The sequence below is a fragment of the Pinus tabuliformis genome, chromosome 2_2 (genome assembly GCF_031772625.1).
Source record: "Pinus tabuliformis cultivar Carrire ecotype Pingquan chromosome 2_2, CPIR1, whole genome shotgun sequence".
NCBI lineage: Eukaryota > Viridiplantae > Streptophyta > Pinopsida > Pinales > Pinaceae > Pinus > Pinus tabuliformis.
The window spans coordinates 547344974-547364557 of record NC_142300.1 but is presented as its reverse complement, the minus strand read 5'-3'; the positions used below and the strand labels follow the sequence as shown (position 1 = coordinate 547364557).

The window sequence follows — 19584 nt, the reverse complement described above, 5'->3', positions numbered from 1 at the left end:
TATACATAAAAATAAATAGGAGTGGTCATCCTTTTTTACCTTTTTGTTCTTTTTGTCCTTTGATTATTCTTTTAGGACATACCCTCTTTACATTTTTTAATTTTTTGAATATGGAAAACATTTGCAAAAAGCAAAGGTATGTACAATATTACAAGGTTTAATCTCAGTCATTCAAAATTATGACTCCTATTGGTATAGGAACCTAATAGGTATCACATCTAAATTGATCATTTAATTATTAAAGATAATTTTTGAAGCCAATGAAAACACTAGAAGCAGACTAGCATAGGAGATTAGAGTTGAAAAGGACATCAATAGAATGTTTGAAGCATTGAAGGGAAATATGCACGAATGAAACTTTGAAGGAGATATGAGGTAATAAATTTATTCTAATAATTAATTTAAGTATATATGGTAGGTGAAAGAAAGAAGTTATGGAGGTTTAATAAGGAGATATAACAGAAAGAATTTAGTAAAACGGAGAAGAAAATTCCAACCAATGAGTAGAGCTATAGATAATTGTTAATAGAAATTTGGAGAAAGCTTGGAGAAGATTAATAACAAAATATTCTTGTAGCAGTGTGAAGCAAAGAACCCATAAATCTCATGGAGGAACTAATCTATTGAGATTTGACAGCTAAAAATGTTCTTTGTGATTTATAATTGGTAGTTAGACAAAGTATTTGTTGATTGCAAGTAGAAACAAAGAGAGAGGAAATGTGTGGTAACTCTTGTAGCAAAGATTACATAACAGAAAGAAGAAAAACTTCCAACTGATGTTGGATAGAAGTTGTTGAGATAAATCCATAGTTATGAATGTGGCTGGGTTTGTCTAGAGAAAAGAGTAGGTAAATCTGTTGAGAGTGAGTAGAGTGCAAAATCTTAGAGTTGAAAAGGAAGCTCAAAAGGTTCTAGTGAAGGAGAACTAGTGTTACCAAAATGCAAAGTTTAGAGGAGAGAATTTTGATCAGGTATTTGTAGCGGGATAAAACAAGCTTACTATTGCAAATTCTTAGTGCAACTCATAAATGGACAAGAAAATTTCACAAAGGAAGAGTAAACATGACTACTAATGGTCATAAAAATGGTTCAAGTGTAAGTCATAACATCATGGAGGAGAATTCCAAGGAAAATGACATAATGATGAAAAGGATGAGTCAAGAGGAATTTGGAAAACAAATTATTGAGATGGAGCGATAACTCAATATACTGATGATCCTCCTATAGGAAAGTGGAAAATACAAGAGATGTGGATGGGGAATGAAGAGGCAGATTACATGGCCTATTAAGAAATTATTTAAAAGAAAGTTGAGGAAGAAACTGAGGCATATGATGAGTTCTTGGTTGAAGGAAGGGGAACTCAGAGTAGTAGAGTATGAGGAAGAGGAGGTTCACTATTGTGGACCAAAGTAAGGATCATTCCTTTGGGAGGATGATGATGCAATACCTCATGTGAGTCTTATGGGTTGCTTGAAAAATTTATATCAACATGAATATTTGATAATAGAGACATCAAAGAAGGCTAGAACGCCTTATGGTTTTAAAACTAATGATTTGTGTGTGATGACAAGTTTTGAAAGTCTTATAGATGGAGAGATTTTAGATATTTTCATATGAATAGAAACAAAACATAATTAGAATTCTATTACGAGAGAAATAAATAAATATTTTTCTTATAACGACAATCATAGTGGAAATCATACACAATGGAAAAATGCAACTATGGGAAAATAGTTACAAGAAACTATTACTATAGTAAGAGTCAAGATGGATTGTGAAGATATCCATAAATAGGATGAATATAATAAAGCCCAACATTTTGATATAATGTTGATAAATTTTGATGAAGAAATAAAAATGTTGGAAAGGTTGCTAAGAGAATCGAGAAAGAAATTTGTTTTTATAGTTATTTTATCATATTGATAAATACTGAAAAAAATTGATACGGTGTATCTATCACAAATCAGAATCCCAAACCCTTTTGATACCTCTTGTTGGAATGTATCTCTACCTTTAGTCGCATCTACTCTAAGAACCTTGATAGCCACAATGGTATGATTCAAACTACCCTTGTAGATTGGGCCATATCCTCTCTCACCTATTTTAAGTGATTTAGAAAAGAAATCCATAGTGAATTCAATTTGTTATATTTAATAAGTTATACATATTTGATCGGATAATTAGAAAGCATCATTTGTCTCCTCCAATTTCCACAACTCTCAATTAGTTGCATATTTAGTCATTTTTCTCGATAGAAGTAGTCCAAGTTCTTCTATGTAAGTGTCTAATCAATATGTATATCAGATAGCAGAGGATTCTCACCTTGTACTTATTTCAATTTCCTCTTCAAATGCAATTGCTCCACGCACATCTCCCTAGTTTGTTGAAATTCAGTCTTAAGCCTTTCTAGTACAGTCTCATTACCAATATGCATATGGGAAACAAGTTGAATTTAGTTGTAGAGCATAATTTCCTTTCTAAATTTCATCCTATGATTGCATGGTAAATTGAATCAGGTGAAAAAAATATAAACATTATTAGTCTTTATTGTGTGATTGGCAGATTCATTTCTCACTAGGCTTCCTGAAAAGAAGCTAGTTCTTACCACCTTTGATACCAATGCCCCTTAAAAATTCCTTATGTTGTTCTCAATGATATAATTTCCATTCTCATCAATAGTATTTATTTCCTTTACTGAGCCCTTATTACTAAGATGATACTTCATCACAATAGTATCATGAACAAATCTAGTGTCCTTTCTGCACTTGATGTAACACAGAGACAAAGATACTCTTCATTGTAAGGTAGCACCTTGTTGTCCCTTCATTCATTCGAATTTATTAACTGTTATTTGTCTTGCTTCCACTGTGATATGAGCTTTAGAGGGATCTGATTTCCCTTCAATACTTTGTCATCCCAAACTGCCTTCTTGTATGTCACTGCCCATCCAAAATAGAGAGACAACCCTTATCAATTCCTATTGACTCTAATCAACCCTTACCATCCCTTCATTTATTCGGTGTCCCTTCCATTGAACTCTAATCAACCCTTACCATCCCTTCATTTATTCGGTGTAACTTCCATATGAATTCCTATTGACTCTGATCAACCCTTACCATCCCTTCATTTATTCGGTGTCCCTTCCATTGAACTTATCTCTGTAAATACCCATCCAAAAAACTCAGAGAGATCCGATTTCTGAACTGTGGAAATGCAGATATCTTACATGCCTATATATAGTAGTCTTCCCATATTTACTTGACTTGAGTTGAGTGGGCATTCATATGAATGGGAAGGAAATTTCTTCAGCGGAGAGAAAATCGCAGAAGAAATTGATTGGGCGAATAGCTCGGATGAATTGATTGGGCGAATAAGTGGGATAAAACTTTATAGAAGTGGACAAATAACTCCGATGAATTGAGTAGGCGAATAACTCGGATTAATTTTTTATGTAGTCTCAATTCCAGTTAATAGAAGTTCCCGTTCCCTTTTCCCTGCGTTTAGTTTGCCCCTGAATTTCCTTTAGCGTTTCTGAAATTACATTTCTATATTGCTCTGAGATTTACTTCTTGCAATTTGTTTTCACTCTAGCCAAAAAAAACTTAACTCATTTGGGTAGAAATTGAAACCTGGGGAAAACAATATTAATTACATGATAAAAAGACACTGTCGCAAACCACCCAGGTAATTACCGACCCGGGCATTGCAATGTTTGTGGAAGTTCAGAGCAAGACGATGAAGAGAAGATTCCAGAATGTTAATGGTTACATAAGTTTCAATGGCCGATGTAGTTTGGTAGTGAAATGAAACGAAATGACACGGGCGGTCAACCAGAGATGAGATAAAAAAAGGAGAACCTTTATTACCAAAATTGTGTGTCCTTTGAACCCATAGAATTTACAAAATACATCTTATATTCTGGCGGCTGGGCGGCCTTCATGCTGCTGCACCAACAGGTGATCGATCCCTTTCCCTGTGCCTCTCTATCGTGACCCAACTGAACTGTGTTCCAATTTCAGTTTGGAGCCCAACAGCTGAGATACACCGCGCATCACAATGAATCGTCCTTTAATTCTGCGTTCTTTCATTTTACTGCGGGTTCAGCGGGTAATCGATCCCTCTCTCTATACCTCTCTATCATGACGGAATTGAAGTGTATTTCAATTTCAGTTTGGAGTCCAGCAGCTGAGAAACATCACGCATCTCAACGAATCATCCTTTAATTCTGCTTTCTTTGATTTTCCTGTTGCTTCTTCTTGAACATGAGGACTCAGATTCGCTTCAGAAACCGAAGAAGCAATAGCAGATTTCTGGGCAACGGCAGCAGCGCCAACGGCAGTGGCAGAAGCAATCCCAAACGTATGAGGAGAAATGGAGAATAACTTGGGCGTTATTAGTAGATTCTTGAAATTGAAGGCCCGCTGATCTCTGAAGATTCTGAAACCCTCAATGGCTGCCACGGCCGCCATACAAGAAGCCCTCTTTGAAGTAGAACTCATCTTTCTTTTTTTCCCTTCCTTTCTTTGGATTTAGATTTGCTCTGGGATAGCAAAAACAACAATAGCAATTGTGAAGTTGCAAACTGAGATTGCACTTGAGATTTAGTTCTGTATTTATATGTGTGTAGGTTACCCAGAAAGCCAAGAAGCAGGGAAGACAACACCATATAAAACCAAAACCAGCGGTATATGATAAGACAAGACCGTATAAAACCAAAACCACTGGTACATATAAAAACATAAAATTAATTTTATCGGCTGATGTCAGAAATCCAGTGCAATCCGTTGCTGGTTTCGCTTTTGATTGTGGGTTGCTTTTGCTCGTGACAAGAATACCGTAGAAATCGCGGTTTTGGTAAAAGGTGGGCGCCCGTTTCCAAACCCTGCCTACCCACCTTCTGAGCAGTCGTCATGGCCTCTTCTGAGCAGTCGTCATGGCCTTACCATCCAATATATTTTTCATATTTTATTTACGAGTCTATTCACTTAGGAGGTATCCAAAATTCCGATTTCTTCGAGCATCTTGTCGTCATGGCATCAATATTCTTCGAATAATTAAAGGGATTCGTCCACTTTATAGTCCAAGCCTGTAAAATTAATTATATTTTAATTTACAAGAGTAAAATAGATTTTTTTCAGAAAGAAAAGCTTTATATTATATTGAGGCAATATATACAAAATAGATATGATGGATCTGTTAAAAGATCAATGGATGATCGTCTGAAAGAGAGACAGACAGAATAGATCTGATGGATTTGTTGCAAAGATCGCCTGAGAGAAGACTGATAGTCAAAATACATAAGCATCAAAAGATGGTAGAAAAAAACCAAAAGGGGCTGCCTGCAGAGACAGCCATGATAATAGAGACAAAAAAACCACAAAGGTTCAGCTTCAGCGGCTTGGAGAAAAGAGAGCAGAGAAAAGAGATAGAACATATATGGAGGAGAGGTTTGAGTCGTCAAAATTTTTTTTGTTCCTCCATTTCCAGAGGCTCCATAAAGCGATGGGAAGGATTGGACGAAGGGAGGCATTCTGTCTTCCCCACCATGCAAAAGCAGCATCTACAGAAATGAAACAAAGGTGCGGAAAGGAGAAGAGCAGTGCTAGATCGAACCAGATTTGTTGGGAAACTGTACATTTGAAAAACAGGTGAAAATTGGTTTCCTCCTCCAGCTTGCAGAGGGCGCATCTACTGGGCCCATGCCAAGAGCGCTTTCTTAAGGCCTCCCAAGTCAGATTTTTGTTGAAGAACACCAGCCAAGAGAATAAGGTCACTTTGAGGGGGCAGCCTAGATTCCACCAGAGTACAGGAAAACGCTTGCAATTCAGTCTATTTGAGAAAGATATAAGATCCATATAAATGTCCTTGACAATTGCTTGAGAGGAGGAAGGAGATAAGGACCAGACCAAATGGTCATCATCAGCGGAACGCACTATACCGCCCTGAAGGAGAGAGTTTTTAAGAATATCCCATTGAGGGGACAGCTCCAGAGGAATGCCAATGTCGAGAGCGTCCATGAGCACTGGAGAGGGGCCTCTCCAATCCTTGATAACTTTGTCCCATGAGAAAAAGCCAGCTCTGTGTAGGTGGAATAGGATAGAAGAAGGAACAAAAAGATTACCCCTGAAACCTGCAAAAGAATCTATTTTACAAGAGTAAAATAGATATATATTTTATTAAAAAATTATTAATTTATGCTAGCCAATAAAACCTATAAAGTAAATAAATTATATTTTCCAGTAAAATTAAATTGATTAAACCATCTTACGTAAATCTAAATATAATTTTCATATATATATATATATTATAAAATCAAGTTATTGTTCTTAAAAGAAAGGTTAAATTATTAATAATGATAAATATAAATTTTTAAAGTCAAATATTTTGTGAAAGTCATATGGTAAAGGATGTGTTAAATGTATACCTTTTGATAATTATATTTTGGATTTATGACTTTGTGAATTAATTTATTTTAAAATTTTAAGTATATTGGTTGGATTTAATGTTAATATTATTTTAAAAAATTATAATATATTTTGATTTTTTGTTGAAAGGAAATTGAAGGCCCTCTGATCTGTGAAGATTCTGAAACCCTCGATTGCTCCCACAGCCGCCATACAAGAAGCCCTCTTTGAAATAGAATTCATCTTTCTTTCTTCCTTTCCTCGGATTTAGATTTGCCCTGGCATAGCTAACCAAAAAGAACAACAATGGCAATTGTGAAGTTGCAGGCTGAGATTGCACTTGAGATTTAGTTCTGTATTTATATGTATATGTTACCTACAAAGCCAAGAAGCAGGGAAGATAACACCGTATAAAACCAAAACCACCCGTATATTGATAAAGACATGTAGTTCATACGATAGGCTGATGTCTGGAATCCAGTTCAATCCGTTGCTGGTTTTTCATTTAGTTGTTGTGGGCGCTTTCTGATGGTACGTGTCGCTTTGCTCGTGAAAACAATACCGGCTCTCGTCATCTCACCCCCACAATTTTTTTGTGAGTGGTTTTAGTGTGATTTTTGGAAGTTTTTCTACTAGATTTTTTGGTCTAATTTCTCTAAAATGCGGCAGGAAATCACAAATTTGATGGATAATCCCGGCACAATAGAAGTGCCCTAGGCATTTTTCAGTGTTCAAAAAACTAGTTTAAATAACACAAATCAAGATTTCAACACAATTTTTTCCCTCATATTCCAGCGCCGAACCTTCAAAAAGTCCCATTAAAGACAATACGAGTTGTCTTTAGTGCCACTTTTTGGAAGCTTTTCTGGTGGATTTTTCCGGTCTAATTTTTCTAAAATCCACCAGGAATTCATTGAAATCACAAATTTGATAGGTAACCCCTACACAATAAAAGTGCCCCATGGAAAATATTAAAATAAATAAATAAATAAATAAAAATAAAAAAAAATAAAAATCACTCTAAAAACAACTAATATATATATATATATATATATATATATATATATATCAAACTAAATATATTTTATAAAATTAAATGGAGTTGTCTTTAGTGCGACTTTTTGGAATTTCCAGTGTGTTTAAATTTGTGGTGAAATCTTGATTTGTATTATTTAAACTAGTTTTTTGAATGTATATATGGATTCAATGCCCTGAAAAACCTTAGGGCACTTCTATTGTGCAGGGGTTACCCATCAAACTTGTAATTAATGACGGATTTTAGAGAAATTAGACCTGAAAAATCCACCGGAAAAGCTTCAAAAAAGTCGCACTAAAGACAACTCGAAATTAAATTATATGGTTAAAAAAAATTATAATATTAATAATGAAAAATATGAAGTTTCTTATATAATGTTAAAATTAAATATCTTGTGAAAACTAGTGTAATAAAGGATTTGTTCCTTGTGCCTATTTTGAGAAATATATCTTGGATTCATGAGCATTATCATGAGAATCAATTTTCTTTAAATTTTTAAGTATATTTGCCATGTTTATTATCAATTGTATTTTATAAAAAAAAACAAATTATAGTCAATTTTGAGGTTTTTGTTGAAAGGTAATAGTTTTATCAATTATTAGATTTATGAAAAGAAAGAATTCACTTTCTTTATAGGTCAAAGAATATGGCGAATGCAGAATATGAAGAATAAACATTGAATTGCATATAGTATTCCTAATGATACATATATATAATACATTGGAGTGACCTTTGGTTTCATATTCCAAGTGGTCACTTGGACTCCCTTTGAATGTCCAGCTTCCACACCAACCCTTAAAAGCTTCGGTGTCCAACATTCCCCCCCCCCCCCTTAACCCGAAGGGGTATGTGTGAGTCCAAGAAGAAAGTTGTAATACAAAATATGCAAAAATGCATGGCAACACTAGGCTGAATGTGCTCTCTGAAATGTTGGCATAAGGTGGTGGTTTAAGGATGACCACTAACACTGGAATGGTTAGTGTAGTTCCTCGAACTCTTCCAAATCCAGCATGAAGATGAAGTCTTTTGCTAGAGGAAGTGCTCCTAATGTTTAGAAGAGGGAGACCTTCAACATCAAAGGGAGGTCTCACCTCGCATAAAAAGGGAGAATCTCAACCTGAAAAGGGAGGTTTCAACCTGCAGTGGTTTACGGATGACCACCAACTATGGAATGTTTAAGGCGATTCTTGGAACTCTTCCAAAACTGGGAAGAATTTGAAGTCTTCTACTAGAGGAAGTGTCCCTAATTATTTGAAGAGAGGTCTCAACTATGCATAGATGGTTTAAGGTTGACCACCAAGCGAAAGCATGCTTAGGGGCATCTTTATCTCTGGCTACAACTCTGAATCTGGTATGGCAGGTTGTGGCCCAGGGTCGCTTGATGTGGCTTTGAAGCTTGTATATGATCATCACTTCCCTCCTTGTCAGATACAAGGTGAGAAGACGAAGAGATCTCAACTGCAAGACTTTTCAGTATTCGAGAACAAATCTTGTTGTATGAACAAAATATTTTCTTGGTTGTTGAAGCCCATTATCAAGAAGCGATCCATCCAAGATAAATATTTGTTCTTGCAGGAGGCTTGTTTTTGAAGAATCTGTGTGAAGAACGAGTATGCTGAACACAATTCTTGCATGGATGAAGATCAAAACAATGATCTTTCATATGGACAACTCGGTCATAGTGTTGCCATTTAACAGCTTTTGGCTGTGAATGAGGAGGATAAGAATCTGGAACATGTGAAGGTGAACCTTCATGAAGAAACCTAACACTCTGAAATTTGATGGGCTTGGGAAGTGCAGACTGAATCTCTGCATCTTTCTGCATATCTACTCCTGAAATAGGTACTACATTTGCCATTTTTTTCGCTGATGGGAGTCTATCTCAATGTTATTGATTTGACCACTTGTTGGTTGCTCATGGGTATCATGATGCTTATGCTATTGTAACTCATCTCACTGGAATTGAGATTCAAGTTACAAAAACTCGATCATTTCATGTGCGCTTGTAGACATATTTGAATATTAAAAAGTGTGTCCTTATTTATTTTTACTGTATCATGATCAATGGATTGTGTCAGAGTTATTAAGAACTCTAATACCTCAACAATTTTGGACATTGTCTTAGCAAAAATAAAAGCCTCAAAGGATTTGAACAGTTGGGTTGAATTCCTTCCTTGCTATTTCAACTTTAAAAAAAAATGGCATATAAAATCAACACACCATTTATAGTCCACAAGCAGTTTCAACTTTAACACACTCACCTGTAACATTTAACATGAGAGAGAGGACAACTTCTTGTTGTTCATGCTGGCTGCCCTACCACAAACATGCCCAAATGCCTTTGCAGCTAATTCCTTTATACTATTGTCTTCTTAACAATGATTTTTCCTCGAATTCAATAGTGTTGTAATAATTCTAAGAAGAGGAAGATATTAAAATAAAACACAGAGCACCTCACCCCTCCGAAAACCTCAAATCTGAATCTCAAATCTACAAATCGGTAATTGATAGATTTGAATGAATATCTAATTAGAACCTTTAGATGCTACAGCCAAATGAAGTGTTGCCCATCGGCACAGTGTGAGCTACCACACACTCTCACACAAATTAATTATTAGTTATTGTACAGGAATTTGGAGCAGGACAAAAAGAACGAGGGAAAACATACCCAATGGAGGAGGTGTCGATACCAGTTAATGGTGTTACAGTGTTATTTGCAGAGTGATTTATAATTAGAGAAGGTCGAAGAGTGTTTTATCTCCCTGCGTGGAGGCACCAAGTCATAGACAACGTGATGGCGGTGATACCAAGGGAGTATGGAAGCGTTAACCCACTGTGAGGAGTATGTGAACCAGCGTACAATTTTCAACGATTAAACTATTCAATGTAGGAGATTGGCATGTGCACCGCCCAAAATTAAAGGAGTCGAATTCATCACCTCCATTGTGAGGGGCATATGTAACAGTCGATGGTGCAGTTAACAATGTTCTTTAGTGGCCACTCACAAAGAACTTTTATAGTTCAAAGACAACACAAAAAATAATCTGGCTCTAGGTTGTGCGATATTCTTTGTGGGTTGATAATTCATGTGGGGAATCTGATAGACAAAAGGATACACAAAGTAGCAAAGTAATGCCAAATCCTTATTTTCCAGTTCTAGAATCGTCGACACGGTGGTCGGATTTTGCGTGTTTGTGGTTGTTAACCATGTATGTTCATCATCGTGCAGCTCTGTATGAAGTGTTTGTATGTATGTTGCTTGTCGAAGTGGCTCACCACGGACCACACCAAGTCCACTCGGACGTTCACCCTCTAGACCACGATTGACGAGCAATGATCCGGTGGCATCTCGTGTGTGTGGTACCGGGTGATTATGTCGTAGAGGACCACATACTTGTTCTCTCTCAGACCAAACGAGATGGATTCGAACTCGGACCCAGACTCTTGGGAAGAGTCGACCAATTTAGCTAATGATGAGATCTGACAATAGCCAACATATAATGCACAAAGAAAGCCAACATATATACCAGGATTTAGCGGGGAAGAGAGCAAACGTATATACCAAGATTTAGAGGGGTAAAGAACCAAATTTAGGTCCTACATTCTGACAGGTGCAGATTTTGGAGAGTCTCGATAACGCCCAGGACTCGAAACAAACACACAGAGTATGATCAATACCAATGCCAAATGATGAGATGGGTCTCAAACTTTGATAAACTCCTTCAAGTGAAATGGCTCCACCACCAACTTGCTTAAATGATTCTAGCTCGTAAATCCTTTTATTTCACAACATGCATACCCATCAACCATGTGGGCATACACATCAATGTTGACATTGACATATGAGGCCAAAACATTAGTGGCTTAGACTTGAGAAGGGCAAGAATGTGCCTGTAGCTCTGATACCATGTTAAACACATACATGGTGAATGCAAAATATGAAGGATAAGCATTGAATTGCGTATATTATTCCTAATGATACATATATATAATATATTGGAGTGACCCTTGATTTCATATTCCAAGTGGTCCCTTGGACTCCCTTTCATTGTTAAACTTCCACACCAACCCTTAGAGGATTAGATGTCCAACACTTATTATATGTGCTAGGATATTTATGATTTGGAGCATTCTAAGATCTATACAAGAACAATGCTAAAGGATATTGTTTATTTATTTTAAGTTTCAAGCCTTGCATGAATTCATGCTAGAGTGGATGTTAGAGTATAATCCCCTAGTGCATAGATATAATGATAACAACAGTTATGTTACTTCCTTCACAAGTAATAGTTTTTCAAATGAAACGTTTCATATATCTTGGGCTTGAAGCACGAGGAAAGATTATGACGGGGAAGTTGTCAAATTATCTGATACATGAAGTATCGTCGCACTAATATCAATGTTTCTAGAAATAATAAAAACAAATTGAAAGACTGTGATAAATAAAAATATGTAGAATCAAGAAAAGGCGAATGACCAATATGTTGAAAATGGCAACAAGAAATGCTATAAATAGCATTTCAAGTACCAATGTTCCATATAGCAATAAGGAATGATAAAATAAAAATGCTAAAAATAGAATTGCTATAAATAGCATTTCGGGATACATTCCAATTTTAGTTAGTCCCTAAACTAAAATTCGAATTTTATCTTAGCAGTTGTTTGAAAAATAATTAATTAATTCATCTTGAGTTAATTAGTTGGAGAAAATCAAACATGAAGTCTATGTGAAGACATGCAACAGTTTTCCCTTTGATTGAGGAAGTTATCCCTTAATTAAAGTGATCAGGATGAGTTGTACTTTGAGTTGTAATTAGTTAGCTCAGTTAACTGAGTTAAGTCCAGTTAGATTAGTTCCAACAGTTTGTGGAACTGATTGTGAGTTCAGTTAGTTAATACATGCATGCATGTAACTAGTGTACTTTAGATAACTGAATATTCTCTCATAAATAACTCATGCATGTCAGTTTAGTCAGAGACCCAGTTGAGATTAGAGGAAGGGACAATGTACTATCAGCTGGAGGATTTTTCCTATATAGGAAACTCATCCATAGAGAAGGAATTATATCCTTCAGGATTGCGCAGTTATTTCAGAAGTCAGTGTTGTGTGTGAGGTGAGAATCACATAGGTTGCAGCTGAAGGACCCAGGAGACACTGTGCAAGGAAATAGGAGGCTTGGAGGACTGAAGGAAGGCATATGTGTTGTCTACTTTGTCTATGAGCAGCAGTGAGGGATTGCACTGAGAGCTAGATAGCTTGTGAGCTAAAGCTTTGTGTAATCCTGAGATATTTCCACTTGTATGGTAATACAAGTAGCGGGGTTTTTAGTCGAGGATTTCCCCAGAGTATTCTTCTATGTTCATGTGTGATTGTTTCTTCTTCATCTGTTATATGCGTTCTATTTGATCTTGCTCAAAATCGATTAAGCTTCCGCAAGTTTGTTTGTAAAAGTAGATCAAGTATTTTGCTTTAATATAATGCATTATCAGGTGATCTACAGTGAGAATTTCTACATGGTATCAGAGCCAAGTTGATCAAAGCGAAGAAAATATACAAAGAAGGGAGAAGTTCGAAGTTTGAAGTTCCTGATTATAGAATTCAAATTCTTATCACATCTCAAATTTCACCAATGGCGTTCAATGGTTTGAGACTCGAGTATGCCCTTGATTGCAGCTCGAATTATATAGCCTGGAAGGATTGCATGGAAGCCGTATTAGAGGACAACGGTTTGAAGGACTTCATTGATCAAGAAGTCCCCAAGCCAACAGCTGCTAATGCCCAAGAATTGGCGGAATAGAAGAAATGTGTGGCTAGAGAAAGGAGAATCCTTCTGGAGCGAGTTCAAGACCACATTGTCTCGAGTCTCCCTGGGAAGGAGACACTGTTTTCAATGTGGAAAACACTGAATGATCTATATCAGAACAACAGCGATCAGAGGAAGCTGCCGATGAAAGACAAGCTTTGGAAAATCAAGTGTGAAAAGGGCGACACGATCTCTACATATCTGAACAAGCTCACCACTTGCAGGGATGATCTTGGAAGTGTAGGGATCAGGACAGCTGATGATGACATGGTGAGTCTTGCTCTCCTCAGTCTTCCTAAGAGCTAGCATAGCTACCAAGACTCAGTAAATGGGAGAGAAAAACTGTTAGATTGGGAACGACTTTGGTCGGATCTGATGCAGAAGGAGATAAGAAGAAGCACCAGAGATGGTTCTTCATCTAAGGAGGATGAAGAAAATTGTGCCTTAGCGAGTAAGGCAAAGAAAGGGAAGAAGAAGTATTCTCATCCCAAATTGAGTTCTTCCCATGGTGGGAAGAAGATTGACAAATCGAAAGTGAGATGCTTTCATTGTCATGAAATGGGCCATTATGCAACAAATTGTCCATTGAAGAAATCCAAGATGGGATCCAAGGAAGGATCTGAAGGTGAGGCATTGGCCTCTTAGTTCGAATTGGATTTTACCCTCATTGCATGCATGGTTTCATCGATGATGGGTTGTGGTTGGTTTCTTGACAGTGGAGCCTCATTCCACATGACTGGCTATAAGAGTTTGTTCAGTACCTTGGAGGAGAAAGACCTTTAGATACTCATAGCGATGGGTAATGATGAAAAATATAGTGTTTCAAGTGTGGGCACGGTTTCTTTTCAGAGGGAGCATGGAGCTCGCATTACCTTGATAGATTTGAAGTATGTGCCAGGACTGAAGAAGAACTTGGTATCAATCGTGACGCTGAAAGACAAAGGCTATGATGTAGTAATCAGTAAGGCAAAGGTTTTCCTTAGACACATCACCACAAAACAGGTGAAGCAGATCGGTTCACGAGTCAAGAACCTGTATGCTCTTGAGGTTCAAGATGCATGCAAAGCCTTGGGGAGCAAGGAAACTATTGGAGACTTGGTGGTTGGGAGGGAGAGTACATTACCTCTCAACATGCAGTGCTAGAAGAAGTCTCAAACAATTGTGGAGGATCCACAATTGGCGAAGCGGCTTCAGGAGGTTGTGGAGCAGCCACAACTAGAGAATCCGAGAGGAGATCGAGTGGAGGCATCCACTCATGCAGAGACCTCTAGTAGGGGGGAATTTCAAGCCAAGTGGGCAGAGGGATCACATGCAACCATACCTCCAATTAGGAGGTGGGGCAATGTGGAGTGACAGTCCCAAGAAGGCTGAAATAGGGGTAGGATCTTTGAGGTACCCAACCTTTTTTATTAGACCTTGCTACGGAAACCCCGATGAGGAGTAGCAGGACTGACTGAGTGGGTAGAGACAGGTGCAGATGGAGCGACAAAGGGAGCTTCAGCATCAGAGGGTGTTTCTAGCCCAACAGGGAGGTCAGTTGAGAGATCAGTTACTTACTTCTTAGTAACTGAGTTGTAGTGCAACAATGGGCAGCACGATGCAACATGATGAGAGGAGGTGCAGTGCGGATGCAGTGCTGGGAGACAGGACCAACAGTAGCACAGATGTAGCTGGAGGATTCAATGTGATTGATGCAGTTAGAGATCAAAGTGATAGAGGCTAAAGCAGTCAGATATTGAAGAGCACAGAGGTGCAGAGATTTTCAGTTGACAGAGGCAATAGCAGTCAGAGACTTTGATGACAGAGGCATCATTCTGATTCAGGTTGGATATTTTTTTGTTTCTAGAGTTGCTGGAGCAACAACACTTGAGAGAAGTGTTGCATGCAAAACATTCCAAAGGTTCGGGTTCAGGTTCGAGTTGAATGTCTTTCTTGTTGAGAGGGAGTGTTGAAAATGGCAACAAGAAATGTTAAAAATAGAAATGTTATAAATATAATTGCTATAAATATCATTTCAGGTACCAGCGTTGGATATAGTAACAAGGAATGATAAAATAGAAATGCTAAAAATAGCATTTCGGGATACATTTCAATTTTAGTTAGTCCCTGAACTAAAATTAAGAATTAAAATTCGAATTTGATCTTAGCAATTGTTTGAAAAATAACTAATTAATTCATCTTGAGTTAATTAGTTGGAGAAAATCAAACATGAAGTCTATGTAAAGACATGCAACAGTTTTCCTTTTGATTGAGGAAGTTATCCCTTAATTAAAGTGATTAGGATGAGTTATACTTTGAGTCGTAATTAGTTAGCTCAGTTAATTGAGTTAAGTCCAGTTAGATTAGTTCCAACAGTTTGTGGAACTGATTGTGAGTTCAGTTAGTTAATGCATGCATGCATGTAACGAGTGTACTTCAAATAACTGAATGTTCTCTCATAAATAACTCATGCATGTCAGTTCAGTCAGAGACCCAATTGAGATCAGAGGAAGGGACAATGTACTATCAATTGGAGGATTTTTCCTATATAGGAAACTCATCCATGCAGAAGGAATTATCTCCTTCAGGATTGCACGGTTATTTCAGAGGTCAGTGTTGTGTGTGAGGTGAGAATCAAATTTGCAGCTGGAGGACCCAGGAGAAACTACGCAAGAAAATAGGAGGCTTGGAGGACTGAAGGAAGGCATATGTGTTGTCTATTCTGTCTATGAGCAGCAGTGAGGGATTGTACTGAGAGCTAGATAGCTTGTGAGCTAAAGCTTTGTGTAATCCTGAGATATTTCCACTTGTATGATAATACAGATAGCAAGGTTTTTAGCTGAGGCTTTCCTCAGAGTATTCTTCTGTGTTCATGTGTGATTGTTTCTTCTTCATCTGTTATATGTGTTCTATTTGATCTTTGCTCAAAATCGATTAAGCTTTCGCAAGTTTGTTTGTAGAAGTAGATCAAGTATTTTGCTTTAGTATATTGCATTATTAGGTGATCTACAGTGAGAATTTCTACACAATAAGGAGCACAAAGAAGTAAAGGTTTGATGATGTAGAAAATTGAATGAATAGAATCAAAATTGTCATTATTGTCATCTCAATTTCAAGTTTTGCGATGTTGACAGGGTTTATTTTGTATAGGTTCATATTTAAACTTAATCAAACACATACAAGTTAGAAATTTGCACTAAAGTTAGTAGTGTTTTTTAATCCCAAACAAAATCTCTAACACACTTCTACATGAAACAAAGTAAAACAATGTGTTTCTTTACAATGAGCTTAACCTAACCTATAGAAGATAAATAAATAGTGAGATATCTTCATTTAAGTATTAGTTAAGTGTTTTTTCACTATTAAGTATCTATCACAATAATGGGGATGTAATGAATTACATAATAAGTGGTCAAGATGACTATGTTGAATGTGCTCAAATAATAATCAAATATTAAATAACAATGTTATAACTATGTCATCATTAATTACAAATAGACACGTAACAATACCAATCAAACAAAATAACTATGAACCAACATGTTAGACATCTTAAGAGAGATAAAATATTTGATCATAGAAAAAAAATGGATCTCATTTCCTTAGGTTTGCTTAATGTGTATTCTTTGCACTCCAAACTTTTTTTTGAACCACATATTTATGGTTAATATTACTAATAAGTTTTCGATGCCAACAATTACACCCATAAACCATGACTAATTATGTTGGGGTTTTGCAAAGCAAAGAACAAAGGAAAATATAACAAATTGAATGACATTATGGTTGGTAAGTTTTAAACCTATTAAGTGAAACAATGCATATAGATCCTTATGCAAACTAGAAAAGCAATCAATGGCATACACACATAATACTCGAGAGATTTACCTCGGAAACCCTTAATTCGGAAAACCAACACCCAATAGATATCTAGTAATATTGGCTAAATTGGCCAAGCCAAGCTACATTAGACCAATTGATGCATACTAAAATGGAGCTTTTCTAGCCTTTAAATTAGCTATACTGCCCTCCATCATCTAGGTCTTCGTGTATACCAATAAAATTTGAAATCAAGGGTATGCATGTCTAAATATGTATTAAAATAATATGCTCATTTACATGTGGTAAAATCCAACTTCACAAAGAGGAAGAGCAATTCTCGACTTGTTCTGTGAACTCTGAGCAGGATTAATAGGTGGTAAAATCCTTCTAAATAATTTTTTTAAGCTCTTACTAAGAAATAGGTCCTTTAGCCATAAGAATTCTCTACTACTGGACGTTCATGGTTGCTAGTTTCACGTTCCTGGCCTCTTGCTGAGGGCCCTCTCCCCTCCCTTTCCCCCCCTTTTCTCGTTTCCCCTTATGTTTCTGCTCCCCTACAGGCTTGGTGTTTTAGTTTTTGCTGGCTAGACAACCCCAATTGGTGTGTTGGCCCAGGATAGCTCTCTAGCGGCTGAAATGATGCCTTCAACTCCATGGTCACTGCGACGCCTAAATTTTAGAAGCAAGGCTTGACTTGCTTTGTTAAAAAGGCGGATGAGATTCCAAAGATCGGGATTAGTGCCCCTCAAGCTTGCTTTCGTGCTTTGAATTTTGCAGACAAAGGCCTTATTGAGAAGTTCATGGGCCTCTAGCCCTCTCTGCGCATGGTTCAGTCTTAGATAGAGAAGAACTGGAAGTCGCTCATCAAAGGAGAGGTTATTTCTTCATTCTGTGGCCATAAGGGATTCTACACCTTCTCTTTTGAAAAAAGACTGGACATAGATTTAGTTTTCAGGAGTGGCTCATACTTCATGGGAGCACAGGGGCTCTATTTGGATATGTGCAGTCCCAGCGTCAACTCGGAAAGTGATGATCCTTCTATAGTCCCAGTCTGGGTGAATTTACCCTACCTCCCCCTCCACTCCCGGAATGATGCAACCTTTAGATTGATTGGGAGCTCTCTAGGAAAGTACATAGACTGTTTGGAGCCAAAGGATGGTCTATTTTCCTGTGCAAGGATCTGTGTGGAAGTCGACCTAGAAAAAAGTCTCACAGTTGTAGTCAATCTCTGTATGGATAACTAGGCACATGTGCAAGAAGTAGACTATGACCTATTTCCATTCAAATGTAAACTTTGTCATGAATACATGCATTTTGCCAAAAGCTTCCCAAAGCAACTAGACATACCGGAAAATCAACAAAGAGAAGAAAACGAGAAATGGAAGCAAGTAAAAAGAAGAAAGGGGAAATCAAAATAGAATAATGGGCTATTAACAAATTCAAAGTCACCCCCCAGAAAGCAGGAACAAGCCAAAGCATGCCCACCCCTCCCATGGGGGCCCCCATTATGGAGGGTGGAGACGACAAAGAAGAAAATAGGTATGCAGCTTTCGCTTCTGTTCATGAGGATGGAGGTTCTTCCCTCCCCTTAAATGATCCAACCCTCAATGGACCTGAGGCTTCCATTCCCTCCACAACCTCGAAAAATAAAAAATATATTCCTTCAAGTCTAGAAACATCCAGTAACATAGAAAACACCACGGATGAAGAGGAAGAAGAAGGGTTCTTATCCTCCAATGAAATAATGGGAATAAAAATACTGACGAGCTCAATGGATGAGAAATCAAAAGGTGCAAGAGTCAAGGATATGGACAGAAAGATAAGAAAATCAGGACAAAAAACAAACAGAGAAATAAGGTGGGAAAAAAATGAAAAAGACAAAGAATTGGGCTTCCAACACACCATCCCACACCAGTTAGCTAACTTGGGGGCTTAAAGGAGGAAAAAAAGGGAGTATAGCAGGCCTTGCAAAGGGATGACATCCACAAAGAATAAATAATGAATATTATCTCATGGAATTCTAGGGGCCTAAGATATGGAAAAATAAAAATGGAAGTGTAATCACTAATACAAAAGGAAAGACCAGTAGTCACTCTACTCTATGAGACGAAGTTGGGAGAGACAGAAATTGCCTCAATCCACTCCAAATTTTTGGGTTGTAGCAATATGGTAGTGGAAAGCTCGAGAGGTGCTTTAGGAGGCCTCTGCACGATGTGTAATCTATAAGAATTGCAAATGGTAAGCTTTGTAAAAACCACCCACTGGATTGTAACTACCTTTAAAATTTTAGAGTTGCATCAGAATTTCACCGTGATAAATGTATATATGCCTGTTCACTTTAGAGAGAAATGGGAATAATGGAATTCCTTGACAGAGTTGAAAAACACTAACTATGGATGTAATTGTATACTAGGAGGTGATTTTAATACGTCTATGGGTAAAAATTAGAAAAGGGGAGGCTCAATCGTCAGGGATGCCTCTCAGGAGAATATGTAGGAATTAATTCTCAACCTCAACCTATTTGATGTCAAACCTCCTAAAT

The 19584-nt window shown here is 37.2% G+C and overlaps 1 protein-coding gene across 1 annotated transcript; it reads right to left on the bottom strand.

Annotated features, from left to right (window-relative positions):
- Positions 1-3840: 3840 nt before the first annotated feature.
- Positions 3841-4688, bottom strand: LOC149193797 (uncharacterized). Its single transcript, XM_089406960.1, has one exon. It carries the CDS (start codon positions 4497-4499, stop codon positions 4167-4169), a length of 333 nt encoding a protein of 110 aa, XP_089263086.1. The 5' UTR covers positions 4500-4688; the 3' UTR covers positions 3841-4166.
- Positions 4689-19584: the final 14896 nt, after the last annotated feature.

Coding starts and splice junctions, on each gene's coding strand:
- LOC149193797 (XM_089406960.1), bottom strand. CDS start 4,499: ATGAGTTCTACTTCAAAGAGGGCTTCTTGTATGGCGGCCGTGGCAGCC.